This window comes from Hyperolius riggenbachi, chromosome 1 (genome assembly GCF_040937935.1).
Source record: "Hyperolius riggenbachi isolate aHypRig1 chromosome 1, aHypRig1.pri, whole genome shotgun sequence".
Classification (NCBI taxonomy): domain Eukaryota; kingdom Metazoa; phylum Chordata; class Amphibia; order Anura; family Hyperoliidae; genus Hyperolius; species Hyperolius riggenbachi.
In genome coordinates this window covers 471456807-471480113 of record NC_090646.1, presented here as the reverse complement: position 1 = coordinate 471480113, position 23307 = coordinate 471456807, and the positions used below count along the sequence as shown (strand labels likewise).

Here is a 23307-nt window from a genome sequence, read left to right as displayed (position 1 = left end):
GAACAGGAGGAGGCGCAGGAGGAGAAGGCCACGCTTTCAGACACAGCAACCCAGGCCTTGCATGAGGACAAGAAGCGTGCAGATAGCATGCTTTTTGCCGCCATGCAGTCATAAATGTAATACAGATAAGAGGTTCAATAAACAGGGACCGGAAACGCTAACCCATCACAGATGGTCATTGTTCATGTTACTTGGTTGGGGTCCAGGAGTGTTGCATAGTCGTTTCCAATCCAGGATTGATTCATTTTAATTTGAGTCAGACGGTCTGCATTTTCTGTGGAGAGGCGGATACGCCGATCTGTGACGATGCCTCCGGCAGCACTGAAACAGCGTTCCGACATAACGCTGGCTGCCGGGCAAGCCAGCACCTCTATTGCGTACATTGCCAGTTCGTGCCAGGTGTCTAGCTTCGATACCCAATAGTTGAAGGGTGCAGATGGATTGTTCAGCACAGCTACGCCATCTGACATGTAGTCCTTGACCATCTTCTCCAGGCGATCGGTGTTGGAGGTGGATCTGCACGCTTGCTGTTCTGTGGGCTGCTGCATGGGTGTCAGAAAATTTTCCCACTCCAAGGACACTGCCGATACCATTCCCTTTTGGGCACTAGCTGCGGCTTGTGTTGTTTGCTGCCCTCCTGGTCGTCCTGGGTTTGCGGAAGTCAGTCTGTCGGCGTACAACTGGCTAGAGGAGGGGGAGGATGTCAATCTCCTCTCTAAAGTCTCCACAAGGGCCTGCTGGTATTCTTCCATTTTGACCTGTCTGACTCTTTCTTCAAGCAGTTTTGGAACATTGTGTTTGTACCGTGGATCCAGAAGGGTATAAACCCAGTAATTGGTGTTGTCCAGAATGCGCACAATGCGTGGGTCGCGTTCAATGCAGTCTAGCATGAATTGAGCCATGTGTGCCAGAGTCCTGCCAGAATCCTCATCATCCTCTTGTGAGCGTTGTGATAGTTGTAGTGATGCATCATAGTCGTCACCTTCTTCCTGGTCTGCTTCTGCTGACCATTCGCGCTGAATTGTGGAAGTCCAACGTGCACCGCTCTGGCCCTCGTCAGTGGTGGCATGAAATTCCTGCTCCAACTCCAGCTGTTCCTCCTCCTCTTCTTCGTCATAGCTGCTGGGGCCAGCGTTTCCTGAGGCGGATGGCCTGATGTTGGTACCATCACGCTGATCGTTTTCTCCTTTAGATTCCCCCAGTTGCATCATGACAGCTGTTTCCTTGATTTTCAACATTGACTTCTTCAGTAAACACAGCAGTGGTATGGTAATGCTGACTGAAGAGTTGTCACTGCTCACAAGCAACGTGCATTGCTCAAAATTTTGGAGGACTTGGCAGAGGTCCAACATGTTGGCCCAATCGGATCCACAGAAGCTTGGCAGCTGTCCGGATGCGCCTCGGTACTGCGTCGTCATGTACTGGACCACTACACTCTTCTGCTAGCAAAAGCGGGCTAGCATGTGCAGCGTAGAATTCCAGCGCGTAGGGACATCACACAGCAAGCGATGGTGGGGGAGATTGAAGCGCTCCTGCATCTTGGCGAGTGCCCCCGAAGCAGTACTGGAATTTCTACAATGTTTGGCCACTCGTCGCCCCTTTAACAGAAGATCGGCCACGCCTGGGTATGTCCTCAGGAACCGCTGAACTACTAGGTTCATCACGTGCGCCAGGCAAGGGATGTGTGTCAGCTTAGCCAACCTTAAAGCGCGAATGAGATTACTCCCATTATCACACACAACCATGCCCGGTTTCAGGTCCAGCGGTGCCAGCCACAAATTCGTCTGTTCCTTTATTCCCCTCCAAATTTCCTCCCCTGTGTGCTGCTTATCCCCAAGGCAGATCAGCTTCAGCAACGCTTGCTGACGCATGCTAACAGCTGTGCTGCACTGCTTCCACGATCCTACTGCTGCTGGGTTAGCGTTTCCGGATGAGGTACAGCTTTGAGATGCGTTGGAGGAGAAGGAGTCAGAGAGGTAGGTGCTGTTGTTGTTATCCAGTGGGAGGGACGGCGGTGCAGCTGTTTGCGGCGTGGGCAACACCCGCGCCGTAGCAGGTGAGGAATCGCTGCCAGGCTCCACAAGGTTCACCCAGTGCGCGGTAAGGGAGATGTATCGACCCTGGCCGAACGCACTCGTCCAGGTGTCAGTGGTGAGGTGAACCTTGCAGGTAACGGCATTCTTCAAGCTTCGGGTTATTTTGCTGACCACGTGCTCATGCAACTCAGGCACTGCAGAGCGCGCAAAGTGGTAGCGGCTGGGAACCATGTAACATGGGATGGCCACTGACATCATGCCCTTGAAGCTGTTTGTCTCCACCACTCGATATGGCAGCATTTCGCAGGCCAGAAGCTTGGCTATGCTGGCTGTTAGTGCCACGGCCTGGGAGTCATTTGCTGGCAATTTCCTCTTGCGCTCAAGCATCTCCGAGACAGACAACTGAACCGTAGGGCTGCACACTGAACGGCTGTTGGTTGTTGTGTTTGATGACTGGGAGACCTCAAGAGCACTATTCCGGAAAGTGACAGTGTCAGCGTCGTCTGATGTTTGTGAATGTTGTTGTGAACCACGCAATGGCTGGGCTACTGCTGCTGCTGAGGAGGGTCTGGTGGTGAGTCTGGTGACCCCAAGGGAGGCAGTGTTGCTGGTACCCTGTCCTGGCGGCCACAGAGTGGGATGTTTGGATACCATGTGGCGGGTCATGCTGGTGGTGGAGAGGTTGTTAATATGTTTCCCCCTGCTCAGGCGGGTCTTGCACACCTTGCAAATCACCATGGTACCATCCTCACTGCAGTCTTCAAAGAAAGGCCAGACTTTGGAGCACCTGCCTTGCTGGCGATTTCTGTTTGTGCCTCTTTTGCGTCTCACTTGAACTTCCACGCTTGTGGTGCCTGAAATTTCGCGCTGCCTACCTTGTGGCACAAGGCGAACTCGTGCAGCAGTGGGTTCTTCAACAGACTCATCTGTGCTGCTACGACGGCGATGTTCTCCTTCACATACAAAATCTGGGTCTCTGTCAACATTGTCCATACCCTCCTCCTCTTCCATCTCCTCAAACTCGTCATATGTGATTGTGGGCCGCCGCCGTGGAGTAGAGCTCCCCACAACAACCTCTGCGCAGCACACTCCAACGTCGTCTTCAAGATCTTCTCGGCCGACCTCCTGCAATTGAAACCCCTCCTGCCCAACTTGCTCTGGGATTTGGGTTGCAAAGTCCTCCTCGGACTCGCCTTGCATTTCAGTGCGCGGTGCATTTCCCACAGTCAATGGTTGTGAATCCGGGCACAAAATTTCTGGCTGTTCCATTGACCTTTGAAAGGTGGAAGTTTGTTGGGCTGGGAATAGCTCCTGCGAATACCTAATTGTGTCCTGAGGAAATTCTTCGGACTGGTTATTTGGCAGTTGTGTGCGTGGTGTTGCTGCCGGTTGTGTCAGCTTTGTGCCCACTGGCTCCTTGTAACTGGCTGAGGACTCGGACCTCGTGCGTGATGTGCTGGTGCTGCTTAACCCACTGCTGGACGCTTGAGAGGTCATCCAATTAATTATCTGGTCCTGTTCTTTTGGATTTGTGAGGGTTGATTTCCTGGACAACATGGGCGGTATTGAGTGGGTTTTCTTCGGTGCTCCACTGTGGCCTGTATGTGAACCGTCAGGGGAAACACCTCTTCCCTTGCCCCTCCCTCTTTCACAGGATTTCTTCTTCATTTCACTTATCCTTAAAGTACACGCTGACTGGCAGCAGTACAGTGGCAGTACAGAAATGCTATACAGTGGCGGGTGAGCGGTGTACTACTATTCCCAGCAGCGACACAGAGCACAATGCTATACAGTGGTGGGTGAGCGGTGTACTACTATTCCCAGCAGCGACACAGAGCACAATGCTATACAGTGGTGGGTGAGCGGTGTACTACTGTTCCCAGCAGAGACACAGAGTGGCAGTAAACACAATGCTATACAGTGGTGGCTGAGCGGTGTACTACTGTTCCCAGCAGCGACACAGAGCACAATGCTATACAGTGGTGGGTGAGCGGTGTACTACTGTTCCCAGCAGAGACACAGAGTGGCAGTAAACACAATGCTATACAGTGGTGGCTGAGCGGTGTACTACTGTTCCCAGCAGCGTCACAGAGCACAATGCTATACAGTGGTGGGTGAGCGGTGTACTACTGTTCCCAGCAGAGACACAGAGTGGCAGTAAACACAATGCTATATAGTGTGGCTGAGCGGTGTACTACTGTTCCCAGCAGAGACACAGAGTGGCAGTAAACACAATGCTATACAGTGGTGGCTGAGCGGTGTACTACTGTTCCCAGCAGCGACACAGAGCACAATGCTATACAGTGGTGGGTGAGCGGTGTACTACTGTTCCCAGCAGAGACACAGAGTGGCAGTAAACACAATGCTATACAGTGGTGGCTGAGCGGTGTACTACTGTTCCCAGCAGCGTCACAGAGCACAATGCTATACAGTGGTGGGTGAGCGGTGTACTACTGTTCCCAGCAGAGACACAGAGTGGCAGTAAACACAATGCTATATAGTGTGGCTGAGCGGTGTACTACTGTTCCCAGCAGAGACACAGAGTGGCAGTAAACACAATGCTATACAGTGGTGGCTGAGCGGTGTACTACTGTTCCCAGCAGCGACACAGAGCACAATGCTATACAGTGGTGGGTGAGCGGTGTACTACTGTTCCCAGCAGAGACACAGAGTGGCAGTAAACACAATGCTATACAGTGGTGGCTGAGCGGTGTACTACTGTTCCCAGCAGCGTCACAGAGCACAATGCTATACAGTGGTGGGTGAGCGGTGTACTACTGTTCCCAGCAGAGACACAGAGTGGCAGTAAACACAATGCTATATAGTGTGGCTGAGCGGTGTACTACTGTTCCCAGCAGCGACACAGAGTACAATGCTTTACAGTGGTGGATGAGCGGTGTACTACTGTTCCCAGCAGAGACACAGAGTGGCAGTAAACACAATGCTATATAGTGTGGGTGAGCTGTGTACTACTATTCCCAGCAGCGACACAGAGCACAATGCTATACAGTGGTGGGTGAGCGGTGTACTACTGTTCCCAGCAGAGACACAGAGTGGCAGTAAACACAATGCTATACAGTGGTGGGTGAGCGGTGTACTACTGTTCCCAGCAGAGACACAGAGTGGCAGTAAACACAATGCTATACAGTGGTGGCTGAGCGGTGTACTACTGGTCCCAGCAGCGACACAGAGCACAATGCTATACAGTGGTGGGTGAGCGGTGTACTACTGTTCCCAGCAGAGACACAGAGTGGCAGTAAACACAATGCTATACAGTGGTGGCTGAGCGGTGTACTACTGTTTCCAGCAGCGACACAGAGCACAATGCTATACAGTGGTGGGTGAACGGTGTACTACTGTTCCCAGCAGAGACACAGAGTGGCAGTAAACACAATGCTATATAGTGTGGCTGAGCGGTGTACTACTGTTCCCAGCAGTGACACAGAGTACAATGCTATACAGTGGTGGGTGAGCGGTGTACTACTGTTCCCAGCAGACACACAGAGTGGCAGTAATCACAATGCTATATAGTGTGGGTGAGCGGTGTACTACTATTCCCAGCAGCGACACAGAGCACAATGCTATACAGGGTGAGCGGTGTACTACTGTTCCCAGCAGACACACAGAGTGGCAGTAAACACAATGCTATATAGTGTGGGTGAGCGGTGTACTACTATTCCCAGCAGCGACACAGAGCACAATGCTATACAGGGTGAGCGGTGTACTACTGTTCCCAGCAGACACACAGAGTGGCAGTAAACACAATGCTATATAGTGTGGGTGAGCGGTGTACTACTATTCCCAGCAGCGACACAATGACCGGGGGACCCTGGCTAGCCTGGCTGGAGAGAGAACTACCCTGCCTGCCTACCCAAAGCTAAACCCACAGACAAATGGCGGAGAAATGACGTGGATCGGGTATTTATTTACCCGAACCACGTGACCCGTTCGGCCAATCAGAGCGCGTTCGGGTCCGAACTACGTGACCCGTTCGGCCAATCACAGCGCTGGCCGAACGTTCTGGTAACGTTCGGCCATGCGCTCTTAGTTCGGCCATATGGCCGAACAGTTTGGCCGAACACCATCAGGTGTTCGGCCGAGCTCGAACATCACCCGAACAGGGTGATGTTCTGCAGAACCCGAACAGTGGCGAACACTGTTCGCCCAACACTAACGTGGGCCAAGCAAGGTAAGTGGGTATAGCCACCTTCCGAAATGGCAGCCAGCATGTTGGCACCATTATCAGACACCACCACACCTGTTTCCAGTTTTCGGGGGGTCAGCCACTGCCGAATCTGATCGTGTAAGGCTGCAAGGATTACAGATCCGGTTTGCCTGTATTCGTCCATTTATTCCATTTTCAGCACTGCTTGGCATTAATGGTGCTGCAGACTAGTGTAGGAGTGGGACCACTTGCTGGGAGGCTCAGCAATGGCAGACTGGCCTTGGACAGAACAGGTAGCAGAGGGAAGTGGAACAGGCCTCTCCTTTAACCCATGTGGCAGGACAAACCAGCTGAGATGCTCCAGATCTTGCACCCTTCTCAGCAGCACCATGTAGGGTGACCCAATGGGCGGTAAAAGTAAGGTACTTTCCCTGCCCTTGCCTGCTGCTCCAGCCATCCATAGTGAAGTGCACCTTGCCACCGACAGCGTGATCCATAGACCGGCCGACACACTCCACAATGTGCTGGTGAAGGGCAGGGATAGCATTCCTGGCAAAATAATTGCGGCTGGGGATCCGCCATTGTGGAGCAACACTGTTCATCAGCAGAAGGGGGCACAGTCCACAAACTGGTAAGGCAGCAGCTGTTGGCCCAACAGCCTTGCCAGGAGCGCATTATTTATATTTATTGCTTCCTCTGCAACATTTCTGGCACAGAGACCTGACGCTGGAACACTGGTGATTCAGTGGAAACCAACAAGGGTGATGACGAGGTGCTTGCTAAGGTCTGGAGCCCTCTTCCAGAGTGACATGCAGAGGGATTTGAAGTGTAATGGGACTGAGCAGGTTGCATAGGGACAGCACAAGTAGAAAAAAAAAGTGGAGGGGCTTGTTGCTGCTGCTTTTCCTCCACCCATCTTTTACATATTCAAACTCCCGTCTGTGGTGGTTGTGCAGATGGCTTATCAGCCCTGAAGTGCCGAACCCAGTGCCCGATTTGCCTCTGCTCACCGATTTACAGCACACAGAACAGACTGCCCTGGATTCATCCTCTTCCAGAACAGTAAAATAATTCCATGCAGGGGACGTGCGTGCACGTCCAGCAGTGGTGCGACCTGTTCTAGCATCTCGATGCTCAGCATTGGACTGGTGGCGCGTACTGACAGACTGCAAAGCACTTTCAGGCTGTTGGCAAACCGTCTGCTCTGTACAAGCTGCTCACGCCTGCTAGTAGCTAACACACCAGATGGCAACCACGTTGGATCAGCTGCCTCATCATACAAAATGCCCAGTTCAACAAAAGAACTGGAACCCATAAGTGACTTTCTGGACCCTCCACCTGGCCACCAAACACCTCTGTAGTTGACTGGTGGTGATGTTGACTGGTGACACTGGATGAAGAAAGCACAGGGGCCATTTTTGTCACCACAGAACCCACCACTTCTTGGGACCTTTGTCCCATGCATGGGCGTCGCTAGCCCTATTTTAGGGGGGCCCGTGCCCCCAACATGCCCTGGGGTGGGGGCAATCTATTTACAGGGGTGCCCCGCCGCTAGGATCTGGAGGGGTCGCAGCATGAGGGGAAAGCTTGGTGGCACGTCAGAGTGGAGGGGGGACGGTCCCCCCCCTCCCTCACCTCGGGCTCTGCGCTCCCCTCCAGCATTGAATAGTGGGTATGCAGGCTCAGAATCAGAATCAAGTTTATTGGCCAAGTGCAGGGGTTGGCACAGGCAGGCTCGAGTCATACACAAGACAAGTAATACAGATATACATTTACCATAAACAGATATACAATTATACAGTATTAGTACAGGAGGGCAGTAGCATAGTTGAATAGCTCTAGGATAGTTAAGGGGATGTACCATGGGCGGGCTACTTCCCGGTTGTAAGCGCTGGAGCTAGGGAGTGCGCTTGGGGGGGACCGTTGAGGAGGTCGATGGCTTGTGGAAAGAAGGTGTTTCTGTGTCTAGTGGTCCTGGTGGGTAAGGACCTGTAGCGGCGGCATAAGGGGAGGAGACTGAAATAGCGGTTGCCAGGGTGGGTGGGGTCACTTGCTATCCTAGCGGCCCTTGAGCGTAGTCTGGACGAGTAGAGAAAGTTGAGTGGTGGGAGGGGAGTACCGATGATCCTTTCGGCAGACTTTATGACTCTTTGTAGCCTGTACCTGTCGCTCACAGAGGCCCCTGCATACCACACGATGATGGAAGAGCCAATTATTGACTCAATGGCAGCAGTGTAGAAGCAGGTCATAATGTCTTGTGACATTCCAAACTTTTTCAGCTGTCGTAGGAAAAACAACCGTTGTTGCGCTTTCTTCTGTACCATTGTGACGTTTGCCTCCCACCTTAGATTGCTGGATATGGTGGTGCCTAGGAAACGTGCGTGCGGGACCGTGGCCACCTCAGTGCCTTCAATGAGGACCGGGGGGAGTTCGGAACGGCCTTTTCTGAAATCAATGATCAGTTCTGCGGTTTTAGCTGTGTTCAGTACAAGCTTGTTTGCCTTGCACCAGTTGCAGATATCCGCAATCTGTTGGCGATAGGCTCGTTCATCGCTCCCTTCTATAAGACCAAGGATGGTGGTATCATCTGCAAACTTGATGACCTGGACCGAGCTGTTTGTTGAGATGCAGAAGTTTGTGTACAGCGAGAACAGCATGGGGGACAGGACGCAGCCCTGGGGGGCACCCGTGTTGGTGACTCGCATCTGCGAGGAGAAGGTGCCCAGCTTGACTGTCTGAGTCCTGTTTGAGAGAAAGTCCTTCAGCCAGCGACAGAGGCTGGGATGCACATTGAGGAGAGCTAGCCTGTCCGAGAGGATGTCGGGGCTGATAGTATTGAAGGCGGAGCTGAAGTCCAAGAGGAGGATCCTGACATAGGTGTTTGGTCTGTCTAGGTGGCTCAGAACGTGCTCCAGGCTGATATTGATGGCATCCTCCACGGACCTGTTGGCCCTGTAGGCGAACTGATAGGGATCCATCAACTCCTTGGTGGTGTGTTTCTTGTGGGAAAGGACCAGCCTCTCGAAGACCTTCATGATGTTTGAAGTTAGTGCGACCGGTCTGAAATTATTTAGGTCAGTGGCGCCTGATTTCTTTGGGATGGGGATGATTGTGGAGATTTTTAGGCAAGAGGGAACCCTGTGTTCCTTTATGGATTGTGAGAACAGAGAAGTGAGGACTGGGGCCAGTTGGTCTGCACAGGTTTTTAGGCAGAGGTTTGACACACCGTCTGGGCCCGAAGCTTTCCGAGGATTGAGTAGCTTGAGGTATCTCAGAACCTCGGCCTCTGAAACCATCAGTGCGGCTGGGGGGCCTGGGCTAGTATGGACCTGGGAGGTCATGACCGGTGGCACCTGGTCGTGGGGTACATCTTCTTTGGAGTCTTCAAATCTACAGTAAAACCCATTCAGATCTTCCGCTAGCTTAGCGCTGGGAGTCATGTGGTGAGGGGGGGTCTTGAAGTTTGTGGCCACCTTGAGACCTTTCCAGACTTCGCGCGAGTTGTTTGAGCAGAGACTCAGCCGCAGTTTATCCGAGAACCTTCTTTTTTCCGCTCTCAGTTCTTTGTTGAGGGTGTTTTTGGCCTTACTGAACTCCTCAAGGTTGCCACTCTTGTGGGCTCCCTCCTTGGCTCTTCGTAGCAGGCGAAGCTTGTTGTTGAACCAGGGTTTATTGTTGGGGTACACCCTGTAGGACCTTGACGGGATGCACATGTCCTCGCAGAAATTGATATAAGATGTGACGCTATCTGCCCATTCATCCAGGTCGCCGTTCGGAGGGGCAAGGGCTTACCAGTCAGTGCAGTCAAAGCAGGCCTGTAGTTTTAGCTTTGCTTCCGTCGTCCATTTCTTGGTTGACTTAAAGAAAACCTGTACTGAAAATAAAAGTCAAAATAAGCATACACAAGTCATACTTACCTTCCATGTAGTCTACTCCTCAGTGTCTTTCTCCTGTCCCGCGTCCTATTTGTTCACTATGATCAAGGGAATTTTCGGTCCTCCATTTTGAAAATAGCCATTACCCCATAACCGCTTTCTGGTCAGCACACAGTTAAACTGTAACATCGCCCACTTGAGCCATAGGGAAACATGAACATTACCTGGTACATCCGTTTTCCTCTCAGCTATAACTGACAGCAACTGATATTTTACTGACAGCAACTGATAAATTTCAGATCTGACAAAATATTGTCAGAACTGGATGGGATTATTGTCAGAAGAAAATGGTGAGCTTCTGAGAGGAACTGATGGCAAGGTAACTCTGTAATGTTCATTTGAAGTTACCTCATGTGTTTATTTTAAATATTTTTACTCAGTACAGGTTCTCTTTAAGGGCTGGTTTTGAGTTCTCAAGTCGCCTTTTGTAGGTAGGAATCAGTTGGATGAGGCAATGGTCCGAGTTGCCGAGGGCTGCTCGAGAGACAGCCTTGTAAGCGCCCCTGAGGATGGTATAGCAATGATCCAGAGTGTTCTGGTTCCTGGTTGGGCATGTGATGTGCTGAACGTAGCATGGCATCTCTGAGTGGAGGTTGGCTTGGTTAAAGTCCCCCATGATGATGAAGAGGGAGTCTGGCAGGGTCGTTTCCCATTTCGCGATGATGTCACTTAGGGTACGTGTGGCACACGTGACGTCTGCGTCGGGGGGGATGTAGACCCCGGCGAGTACGAAAGAGGCAAATTCCCTCGGTGGGTAGTATGGTCTGCAGTTGATTAGGAGGACTTCAATGTCTGGAGAGCAGCTTTTGGTCAGGATGGTCAAGTCTCGACACCACTTGAAGCTGATATAGAAGCAGACCCCTCCACCCCTCTTTTTACCAGATGAGGTGGGGTCTCTGTCCGCACGAAGGAGGTTGAAGCCTGGCAGGTGCAGAGAATCATCCGGGATGCTGACATTTAGCCACGTCTCTGTAAAGCACAGAACAGGGGTGCTCTTTTCGATCGAGGGCTTGTGGCTCAGTAACTGAATTTCATCTAGCTTATTTGGAAGGGAGCGGACGTTGGCAAGGAGGATGGATGGAATGGGTGACCGCAGCCCTTTCTTTTTCAGTTTCACCTGAGCTCCTGCCCGCTTCCCTCTGTGGCACTGCGGGGCAGTGGCAGATACATACCTTCCTTGCGTTCCAGCGCGGATGTTTCTCCCTCTAGTGTCTGACGCTACTTCCTGTTTATACAGGAAGTCGTGTCAGAAGCTAGAGAGAGGAACATCCGTGGAACGCAAGGAAGGTATGTATCTGCCGATGCCCCGCCACCTGCATACCCACTATTCAATGCTGGAGGGGAGCACAGAGAGGAGAGCCCGAGGTGAGGAAGGGGAGACCGTCCCCCCTCCCCACCGACGTGCTACCAAGCTCTCCCCTCATGATGCGACCCCTCCAGCCCCCCAAAACGGCCGTGAGTGGGCCAGGGGGAGGGGGCTCAGAATTTCTGCAGGAGAGGCGGCGATTCCTAGTTACGCCCCTGGCTGGGTCTGACGCTTGCTGTCAAGGTAATGGGGGGCGCCTGTCACTCACTAACTAACCTGGGGGTCCCTGTCACTCACTACATAAACTGGGGGCCCCTGTCACTACATACACTGGGGGATCCCTGTCACTACCTGAACTGGGGGGCACCTGTCACTACATACACTGGGGGGCTCCTATCACTAAATGAGCTGGGGGGCTCCTGTCACTACCTAAACTGGGGGACTCCTGGCGCTACCTTAACTAGGGGGCACCTGTCACTACCTAAACTATCCAGGCCAGCCAGCCCAGCGTCACCACCAGCCAACCAGCCCATAATCTCTGTCAAAAAGGCCACAGCATCACCACCAGTCAGGCCAGCATTTACTTCAACCAGCCAAGCACAGCCTAGCATTACCGCCAGCCAGGTCACAGCATCACCGCCAGCCACAGCATCGGCCACAGCATCACCGCCAGCCAACCCGGCCACAGCATCACTGCCAGGTCTTTAAGCCCACACATCATCCCCAATCCAGCCAAAAACAGTATTGCCAGGCACAGCAGCCAGTAGAGGAGAATGCAGAAGCCAGGTGAAAGGTGTCTACCATATTAAGGAGGCATTCTGCCTATTTATGTGAAATGCTGTCTATTTATGTGCCTCATGACTACTAAATTTGTCTTGTTGGGGGCCTCATGACTGCTGAATTTGTCTTGTTGGGTGCCTCATGACTGCTGAATTTGTCTTGTTGGGGGCCTCATGATTTCTGAATTTGTCTTGTTGGGGGCCTCATGATTTGTTGGAGGCCTCAAGATTGCTGAATTTGTCTTGTTGGGGGCCTCACGATTGCTAAATTTGTCATGTTGGGGGCCTCATGATTGCTGAATTTGTCTTGTTGGGGGTCACATGATTGCTAACTGCGAGACTATGGGAAAAGCTGAATCATCATCATATGAGATTGGCCTCAATTCACTAAGCTTATCTCCTATCTTTAATAACATTTCTATAGTTATCACCATGGTGATGCGGCATGTAGCATTCAGGAAACATTTTACCTCAGGAAAACCTAAAGTTAACTCTTCTGTCTTTAAGTTAACTCTTCAATCCTTAAAATAACTCCAGAATTCTAGACAGGCTGTTAATTAACTGCATGTGAAAATAACTACAGAGGAGGTAACTTAACTACAGAGGAGGTAATTTAACTACAGAGGAGGTAACGTAAGGAATGAAGAGATAAGATAACTCTCTCACTGTGCGGTGGCAAGTTTACACTTGCCTTATCTCCAGCATGATCTTAGTGAATTGAGGCCAATAGCATTAAACCTACTTTTTTTTAGCTTTTTAAAACAGAAAATAAAATTGTGAGGTTCTAAAAAAAATGAATACATTTTTCCAGGAATAGGATGGATGAAATTGTTTATCTTCACAGTTTATTTTCAACTTGGTGTTTCCATAACGTTCATGTATGAGTTAAAGTGTAACTGTCGGGCATAAAATCAGAAAACGATTTATTTTTATCTGGTAAACAAGTAATAAGGATGCTAGCCAGGCAATCCAAAAGTTAAAATCACTATTACTTTTCTTGTTGATGAATGATCATTCCCCAGTTTATCTGACTCTTATTTGGCTTGGCACACACAAAATTTGGTACACAAAAAGGAAGTTGCAGGGCATGCTGGGTTGTCCTTTTTTGCTTCTCTAGTAGAGAAGTAGAAGTAGAGAAGCAAAAGATGACAACCCAGCATGCCCTGTAACTTCCTTTTGCGTACCAAATTTTGTGTGTACCAAATAAGTCAGGTAAACTGGGGAATGATCATTCATCAACAAGTAAAGTAATAGAGATTTTAACTTTTGGATTGCCTGTTTAGCATCCCTATTACTTGTTCACCAGATAAAAATAAAAAATAGATTTTTGATGGTATGCCTGACAGTTACACTTTAAAGAGACTCTGTAACAAAAATGTCATCCTTTTTTCTACTTTCCTACAAGTTCCTAAACCTATTCTATTGTGCTCTGGCTTACTGCAGCACTTTCTGTCACCCTCTCTGTAATAAATCAACTTATATTTCCCCTATCGGATTTGTCGCCGTGTCTGGAAGGCTGCCAACTCTTCAGTGTTGTTGATCTGTTATGCACGCCCCCCCCCCCCCTCCAGGCCCCCTCTATGCACACTCCCGTGTGTGTTATTTAGATTAGGCAGCTGTCTCTGCTCTCTTGTCAGTGAGAGAAGAGAGCTGCCTGCCTTACAAGTGTAACGATCGGTGAAGCACAGAGAGGTCTGATTACCGGTGATCTGCAGTATCACGGGGAATACAGACGTATACCAGATTATAAGTGATCTGCAGTCTCACTGATAATCCAATATACTCGCTAACCTCTGTTCACCTGAGTAGAGTGTGGTGTTTGGTGTAACAGTAACACTTAGAGGACTAGGCCTCAGTGCAGCAAGGAGTACTGCACAGATTCCTTCTGCAGACCTGAGCTCTCCAAGACGGGAGGAGTCAGACTGACAGTAGGAAGGATAGTCTGAGAGTGACACTCAGGAGGAGATGTCACTGACAGGACGAGGAACCGCCTCCAAGCGTAAGGTCGGTTCTCGAGGTCGGACAAGCCAGGTCGTACACACACGGACAGACAAAGTACAAGATCATAAGGCAGAGGCGGAGTCTAGGTACAGGCAGAGTTCGGCAACAGGGTATCAGAAATATCGAGGTACTAGATCAGGAGGCAGAAGCAGAGTCTAAGGACGAGCAGGGGTTCGGCAACAGAGTATCAGAAATATCGAGGTACAAGATCAGAGTTCAGGAGGATTGTCAGGCAAGCAGGAAGTCATAACAGATAATCACAATCAAACTAGTACTTTAGCTATCAACAGAATCTAGCTAAGTGTAGGATTACAGCTCCAGCTGGTCCCGGATCTGACTACGGATCTGGGTGCTCCCACATGTGTGATCGCACGCCAGACAAAGAGCAAGTGAACAACCAGCAGTATATATACTCTAGGACCTTTCCAGGACCTCCCTAATTGCTGGTCCAATGGGAGCAGTGGAATTTGTCAGCTGACCCAGCTGGTCAGCCGACTCCCTTCTAACTGCTATTTAAACTCTGCCTCTGTGCTCGCGCGCGTGTAAGTCTGAATCTTGGTGGACTATCAGTCCCAGCCACACCAGTACTGTCTTGCAATGTATCTTGAGCACCGCGTGTGGGGGCCGCTTCCAATGCGGATTCCGCCGTTTTCAATGCGGATTCCGCCGTTCCCAATGCGGATTCCGCCGCTCTGCCTAAGCGGCATGCGGCGGTTTTTCCGCGTTGTGATGCCCTGCTGGACGCGGAAACAGCCGCCTCACTTTGAGAGACAGCGGCTTTTCCGCGTTTCATCACAGTACCCCCCCCCGAGGAGTGGACTCCGGACAACTCCTACCAGGTTTCTCGGGGTGTAAGACATGAAATTCCCTCACTAACTCATCCGCATGCATGCGGTTCCCAGGTACCCATTGCCTCTCTTCAATGCCATACCCTTTCCAATGTACCAGATACTGCGTAGAATTTTGTACTACCCGAGAATCTAAAATCTTCTCGACTTCATATTCCGGTCGATCATCAATTATTACCGGAGGAGGAGGATTGAGACCCACATGAACTGCAGGTTTCAGTAGGGATACATGGAAGGACCTAACGCCACGCATGCTCGTAGGGAGATCAATGGCATATGTGACATTGTTGATTTTCTTTGCTACCCGGAATGGGCCCACGAATCTGGGCCCCAACTTGGCTGAGGGCTGTCTCAAGGTCAAGTGGCGGGTGGACACCCAGACCAAGTCTCCTGGTTGAAACCTCCACTCTAAAGAGCGTCTCTTGTCCGCTTGACCTTTCTGACTCTGAAATGCTTTCACTAGATTATCTTTTATGGTCCACCACATGTCCCTAAATGACCTCTGCCAGGCCTCCAAGGCTGGGAATGGGTTGGACGCAATCGGTAACGGAGAGAATTTAGGTAATCTCCCGGTCACTATCTGAAATGGACAGAAACCCGAGGAAGAACTCTTTAAGTTATTGTGCGCAAATTCTGCGTACGGTAAAAATTTGACCCAATCACTCTGCGCTTCAGCAACGTAACATCTTAAAAATTGCTTTAATGATTGGTTGACCCTCTCCGTTTGGCCATTTGTCTGTGGGTGGTAGCCCGAAGAAAATGACAGTCCCATGCCCATTTGGTGACAGAATGCCCTCTAAAATTTTGAGACAAACTGGACTCCCCGATCGGATACTATGTCTTCCGGAATGCCATGCAGCCGGAAGATATGGGTGATGAATAGGTCGGCCAATTCCTGGGCCGAGGGGAGTCCTTTCAAGGGCACGAAATGGGCCATTTTACTAAAGCGGTCGACTACCACCCAGATGACCGACATGCCCTCCGACCTAGGAAGCTCCCCCACAAAATCCATGGACAAGTGGGTCCATGGTTCGCTCGGGGTGGGCAAAGGCTGCAGAGTACCTACAGATGCCAGCCGGGAGGGCTTGCTTTTTGCGCACACCGCACATTCCCTGACAAACTCTTTGCAGTCAGCTGGTAGGGAAGGCCACCACGCACACCTGGCCACTAAATCCTGCGTTCTAGACGCCCCAGGATGTCCCGCATTCTTGTGTGAGTGGACCATCTCCAAGATCTGGAGACGGAAGGGCAACGGGATAAACAAAACCCCCTCAGGTTTCCCTTCCGGGACATCCTGCTGGAAAGGACCCAAAGTTTCCCTCCAGTCCTTCCAAGTCTCGGTAGCGGCTAACACCAACTTTCGTGGAACAATGGTCTCAGGAACAGAGGGCTGTGCTGTCTCTGGCTCGAAACACCTAGAGAGTGCATCCGCCTTGGTATTCTTACTACCTGGAGTGTACGTAATTAAGAATGTGAACCTCGAAAAAAATAACGACCATCGAGCCTGCCGAGGGCTTAACCTTTTAGCCCCCTCGATGTACTCGAGATTCTTGTGGTCGGTATAAACCGTGATCGTGTGCTCCGCTCCTTCCAGCCAATGACGCCACTCTTCGAAGGCTAGTTTGATGGCTAGGAGCTCCCTGTTGCCTATATCGTAGTTTCTCTCTGCCGGAGAGAACCTTCGTGAAAAATAGGCACACGGGTGTAATCTCCCCTGAAGACCTGAACGTTGAGGCAGCACAGCCCCCACTCCAATCTCTGAGGCGTCTACCTCAACTATGAACGGGAGAGAAGTGTCCACGTGCCTCAATATGGGCGCTGAGCAGAACAACCCCTTTAAAGTAGCGAATGCCTGTAAGGCCTCGGGAGGCCAAAGAGTGGTGTCTGCCCCTTTTTCTGTAAGACTGGTAAGGGGTGCAATTACTGTGGAGTATCCCTTAATAAACCTTCTATAGTAGTTTGCAAAACCCAAGAAGCGTTGTAAGGACTTTAACCCCACCGGCTGCGGCCACTCCAAGACCGCAGAGACCTTGGCAGGGTCCATAGATAGGCCCGAGGTGGAGATTATATATCCCAGAAAAGCCACTGACGTGACCTCAAAAATGCGCTTTTCCAGTTTAGCATATAACAAATTCTGCCTCAGTTTGTTCAAAACCCATCTGACATGAGTTCTGTGATCAGAGAGGTTGTTAGAAAAGATAAGGATGTCGTCAAGGTAAACTAAAACGAACTTCCCCAACACCTCCCTAAAGACCTCATTAATGAGTTCCTGGAAAACGGCCGGGGCATTACATAACCCAAAGGGCATTACCAGGTACTCGTAATGCCCGTCCGGAGTATTGAAGGCCGTTTTCCATTCGTCGCCTTCTCTGATGCGCACCAGGTTGTATGCCCCTCGTAAATCTAGTTTCGAGAATATCCTAGCCTCCGTGACCTGTGTGAATAGGTCATCTATTAATGGCAGCGGGTAGCGATTCTTCACAGTGATTTTATTAAGCCCCCGATAATCGATACATGGCAGTAAGCCCCCATCTTTTTTCTTAACAAAAAAGAAACCTGCCCCAGCGGGTGACCGGGACGGCCGAATGAAGCCCTTGGCCAAATTCTCACGGATATAATCCTGCATGGCCAATTTCTCGGGCCCCGACAAATTGTACAAATGTCCCCGGGGAGGTACACAACCTGAACGGAGATCGATGGGACAGTCGAAAGGGCGATGTGGGGTAGTTTGTCAGCTGCCTTGGGACAGAATACATCAGAAAATTCAGAGTACTGATCTGGCACACCTCCCACCTGAACACTGGTTTGCCCCAATGTCAACTTTCCCAAGCACCGTCGGAAACAATGAGGTGACCAGGTAGTTAACTGACCCGTGGCCCAGTCTATTTGAGGTGAATGAGTTTGCAACCATGGCATGCCTAGGATAATAGTGGAGGTGGACATACGTAACACATAAAACCGTAACTGTTCCCCATGCAGTACCCCTATGGCGACTTTTACCTCCGGGGTCTGTGACAGTGGGCGCTCCCGTTGCAGAGGGGAATCGTCCACTGCCGTGACCTGAATGGGGGGACTCACTGGAATGAGGGGAATACCCAATTCCTGAGCAAATTCAAGGTTTATAAAATTAGCCGCTGAGCCTGAATCGACAAACGCTTCAGTGGCTACTGACTTATTCTCCCATGTAATCGTACAGGGGAGAAGCAATTTTTTCTCTTTAAGGGGTGAAAATTGTGTGCCTAGGGTGTCACCCCCCACTACTCCTAGGCAAACTCGTTTCCCGACTTGTTAGGGCAATTTCGCACCCTATGTCCTGCCTCTGCACAGTACAGGCACAGACGTTCTGTCATTCTCCGCCTCCGCTCCACCTGGGTCAGTTTTGATCGACCAATTTGCATTGGCTCGGGTGGAGGCAAGGCCGGAGAGGGTGAAACAGGCGGGGATGCCGTAACTGAGGATGCAGCAGAAGGTACCGCATATGAAGTCACCCTGACACGGTGACTGCCCCTAGCCTGCCTCTGATGGCGAAGTCGACGATCGACTCGGATGGCCGATGATATGGCCTCATCGACTGTCTTGGACTCGGGTAAGGTTAACATCAAATCTGAGACCTCCTCCGACAACCCAGACAAGAAATAGTCCATCAGAGCAAAGTTGTCAAATCTGGCGGTAATAGACCACCTACGAAACTCTGCCGCGTAATCCTCGACCGACCCTCTGCCTTGCCACAAAAGTTTGAGCTTCCGCTCAGAGGTTGCCGCAAGGTCAGGGTCGTCGTATATCACGGCCATAGTCTTAAAAAATTCCTCTACCGAGGTCAGAGCAGTATCGGTGGGAGGCAGATTGTATGCCCAGGTCTGGGAGTCACCGGTTAACAATGTTTTAATAAAAATGACCCGTTGGGTCTCAGTCCCCAAGGATCGGGGTCTCAATTCGAAGTACGACAACACTCTACTCCTAAAATTCCGGAAGTCAGACTTGTGGCCGGAAAACTTATCAGGTACGGGCATACGTATGTCATCACTAGGAGGGGATCGCACCGAATCAACTGACGTCTGAAGGGTTTGCACAGAGCCTGTTAGGGCATCAATCAAAGCTTTGTGCTGGCCCAGTGCTTGATGGATAGTATCCACCATAGTGGCAAGCACGGTCAGAGGGTCAGCGCGTGCGTCCATCAGTTTATTGGTCTGGCGTTCTGTAACGAACGGTGAAGCACAGAGAGGTCTGATTACCGGTGATCTGCAGTATCACGGGGAATACAGACGTATACCAGATTATAAGTGATCTGCAGTCTCACCGATAATCCAATATACTCGCTAACCTCTGTTCACCTGAGTAGAGTGTGGTGTTTGGTGTAACAGTAACACTTAGAGGACTAGGCCTCAGTGCAGCAAGGAGTACTGCACAGATTCCTTCCGCAGACCTGAGCTCTCCAAGACGGGAGGAGTCAGACTGACAGTAGGAAGGATAGTCTGAGAGTGACACTCAGGAGGAGATGTCACTGACAGGACGAGGAACCGCCTCCAAGCGTAAGGTCGGTTCTCGAGGTCGGACAAGCCAGGTCGTACACACACGGACAGACAAAGTACAAGATCATAAGGCAGAGGCAGAGTCTAGGTACAGGCAGAGTTCGGCAACAGGGTATCAGAAATATCGAGGTACTAGATCAGGAGGCAGAAGCAGAGTCTAAGGACGAGCCGGGGTTCGGCAACAGAGTATCAGAAATATCGAGGTACAAGATCAGAGTTCAGGAGGATTGTCAGGCAAGCAGGAAGTCATAACAGATAATCACAATCAAACTAGTACTTTAGCTATCAACAGAATCTAGCTAAGTGTAGGATTACAGCTCCAGCTGGTCCCGGCACACTTACGGATCTGGGTGCTCCCACATGTGTGATCGCATGCCAGACAAAGAGCAAGTGAACAACCAGCAGTATATATACTCTAGGACCTTTCCAGGACCTCCCTAATTGCTGGTCCAATGGGAGCAGTGGAATTTCTCAGCTGACCCAGCTGGTCAGACGACTCCCTTCTAACTGCTATTTAAACTCTGCCTCTGTGCTCGCGCGCTTGTAAGTCTGAATCTTGGTGGACTATCAGTCCCAGCCACACCAGTACTGTCTTGCAATGTATCTTGAGCACCGCGTGTGGGGGCCGCTTCCAATGCGGATTCCGCCGTTTTCAATGCGGATTCCGCCGCTCTGCCTAAGCGGCATGCGGCAGTTTTTCCGCGTTGTGATGCCCTGCTGGACGCGGAAACTGCCGCCTCACTTTGAGAGACAGCGGCTTTTCCGCGTTTCATCACAGTAAGCTGGATAAATCGTCCTCGGTTTTGCTGTGAAAGGAGCTTGGCTGTCACATGAGGAATTACAGACATCGCGGAGCTATCTGCAGGAAGAAACAATCAGCCTGTCACTGTTCAGTGGATGATAGCTGCAGGGGGAAGGTAAACACACAAATGATCTCTTGAGATTCAAAAGGAAGGCTGTATACAGCCTGCTTGTGTATGGATGTATTTTTTATGTGTGGACATACTGTACATCAACCTACTTCCGGTTTTGGTGGCCATTTTGTTTGTTTATAAACAAACCTTTTAAAACTGTTTTTGACTACTTTTAATACAGCAGGAAGCGGCAAAATTGTGACAGAGGGGAATAGGAGATGTCCCCTAACACACTGGTATGTTTACTCTTGTGCGATTTTAACAATACAGATTCTCTTTAAAACGTTTGTACAGTATTTAGTTTAACCACTTCCGGATTCTCGGTGCGTATATATACGCCCCTGAATCCTGAAGTGTATACCATCCATGTCAGTTCACGGAGGGTGTCTCCGTGAACACCCTGCGGGCCGATCGGCGGCTCGCAGGGTAAATGTAAACACACGGGGAAGATCTTCCCCGGTGTTTACATGTATACGGCGCTGCTGCGCAGCAGCGCCGTAGAGGAGATCGGCGATCCCCGGCCTCTGATTGGCCGGGGATCGCCGGCATCTGATAGGCTAAAGCCTATCCCATCATGTGCAGGACGGAAATCCGTCCTGCGCCGCTCACAGGGAGTGGGAGGGAAGGGGAAGGAGGCCAGGAAGCGCTGCGGAGGGGGGCTTTGAAGAGCCCCCCCCCGCAAGCGCAAGCAGCCGGCGGCGATCAGACCCCCCCCCAGCAGGACATCCCCCTAGTGGGGAAAAAAGGGGGGAAGTCTGATCGCCCTGGCTGCTAGCTGATCTGTGCTGTGGGCTGGAGAGCCCACTCAGCACAGATCAGCACACAATTTCATGGTATGGAAGTGGTTAAATTGCTGTTGCCACTTTGCGATAGATAAGTGACTTTTGGGTTGCAGTTTGGGCACTTGGCCTCCAAAAGGTTCGCCACCACTGTCCTAATCTAATGTCCCACCATTGCTAGGTTCATGTAAATTTGTCTCCACCCGTGACCACACCCACATTCTGGTCCATGGCCACACCCATTTTTCGTCGGGCGCGCGTAGCACATGGCACAACGTAACCCTCATATTTTTGGGCGCGCTAGTTTCAGTGTGCTGATCTCTGCTGCCTACAGTATGTACAGTATAAGCTGTTCTCTAGTGCCTGCACTGCGTGCTGATCTACCTCCAGTGTGTACAGTATAAGGTGTTACTCTGTGCCTTTACTGATTTTAAACCAGCTGTATTGTATTCTGATCCCTGCTACTTTCAGTATGTACAGTAGCTGTAAAGCCTAGTACACACATACAATTTTGATTAGCCAATTTAGCTCTGTTCATCAAATGCATTGTCTGTTGGCCCACTTACTGCATGGGGGTGGTAAAATTGGTAGGTGATTGACCAATGAAAATTGTATGTGCGTATACATCTTTGATCTTTTATGCCTATACTGATTGTAAATTATCTGACAGGGGGCTCCATCCAATAGGTTGATGGGCAGGCCCGTCGCTGCTAAGTTCATGTACATTTGGCCCCACCCATGACCATGCCCACTCACTGCATGGCCATGCCTATTTTTCCCGATGTGCGCGCTGCATACACCCCCCCCCCTTCCCCCCGCCTAGTGCCCACAGGTTCCCCCCCCCCCCCCCCCCCATCTCCAAGGACCCTAGGAACGCCCCTGCTGAATGCTGCATTGTTTCTGCGTTTTTCTCCTTGTGTTGGTAGCATTTGGTGAAAATCACAAAATCAGAATTGCGATCTGCAAGAAGCCTCAAGTCAAGAACACATTTGTACCATTATATTCAGTAAAACAAAACATGAAATCCCAGAGTGCCTTTCACTACAGAAACAAATGGGAACTCTAATTACTACACTGTCGCGGACTCGCGAAGACTTATTTATGTGCCTGGAGATGGACTTCCGGTCCAACATATATTGGTATCGAAGACTTCTAAACTCTAGAACTGTTCCTACTCGCTATAGCAACTCTAGACGTCATACAAGTGAGGAAAGCCCCTCCATCGCTGACTATCCATATGCCTGCTTTGAATTTTCAATAGGCATTGCGTAGAGCAGCTGCGGGGTCCTTGTTGTAGTGTGCAGTTTACACGTGTCTTCCGGACGGCCGTAATCAAGAGGACGCGATGGGTGGCTTGGAGAAAAAGAAGGTATTTGAGACGCACTTGATCTGATTATGTACTATTTAATAGCAGTAGTTACAAATCTAGCTATGATAGATGAGCGTATTATGGTTGTGCTGCTATACATTACACGGCCTGCACACTGTCACTGGAGAGATTGGTAGTCACACGTGGGAAGTAGAAACAGTAACATTTCTGTGAGCACATGATTGCTAATGTCGGAAAGTTTGGTTACTTCTGGAGAAGTTTAAATGCAAATAGCACAAGCTTAAAGTGTAGTTTGGATAAAAATAGTTTAGTAGTCTTGATCAGTCTGGTAACGTGTTTTGTGTTTTATTCTCTGCTTCTGCATTGAACTGGGAGCAATTAGCATAATTTCTTTATCTGAAAGGTAGTGGATACAATTCCATAGTGTAAACATGTAACATTAAAGGGAGACTGTAGGGGGTCGGGGGAAAATGAGCTGAACTTACCCGGGGCTTCTAATGGTCCCCCGCAGACATCCTGTGCCCGCGCAGCCGCTCACCGATGCTCCGGCCCCGCCTCCGGTTCACTTCTGGAATTTCTGACTTTAAAGTCAGAAAAACACTGCGCCTGCGTTGCCGTGTCCTCGATCCCGCTGATGTCATCAAGAGCGCACAGAGCAGGCCCAGTATGGTCTGTGTCTGCGCAG

General features: G+C 50.5%; 1 protein-coding gene and 1 long non-coding RNA gene across 2 annotated transcripts in view; one reads left to right on the top strand and one right to left on the bottom strand.

The window, feature by feature from the left end:
- LOC137521407 (uncharacterized) overlaps nucleotides 1-23307 on the bottom strand; it is a 91396-nt gene that overhangs the window by 49950 nt on the left and 18139 nt on the right. The gene's annotated exons all lie outside the window — the stretch shown is intronic.
- Nucleotides 22549-23307, top strand: part of PES1 (pescadillo ribosomal biogenesis factor 1) — a 94981-nt gene continuing 94222 nt past the window's right edge. Inside the window, exon 1 of the mRNA XM_068240569.1 lies at nucleotides 22549-22661. Coding sequence (XP_068096670.1) covers nucleotides 22638-22661 — 24 coding nt within the window. The 5' untranslated portion in view covers nucleotides 22549-22637. The remainder of the gene's footprint in view (nucleotides 22662-23307) is intronic.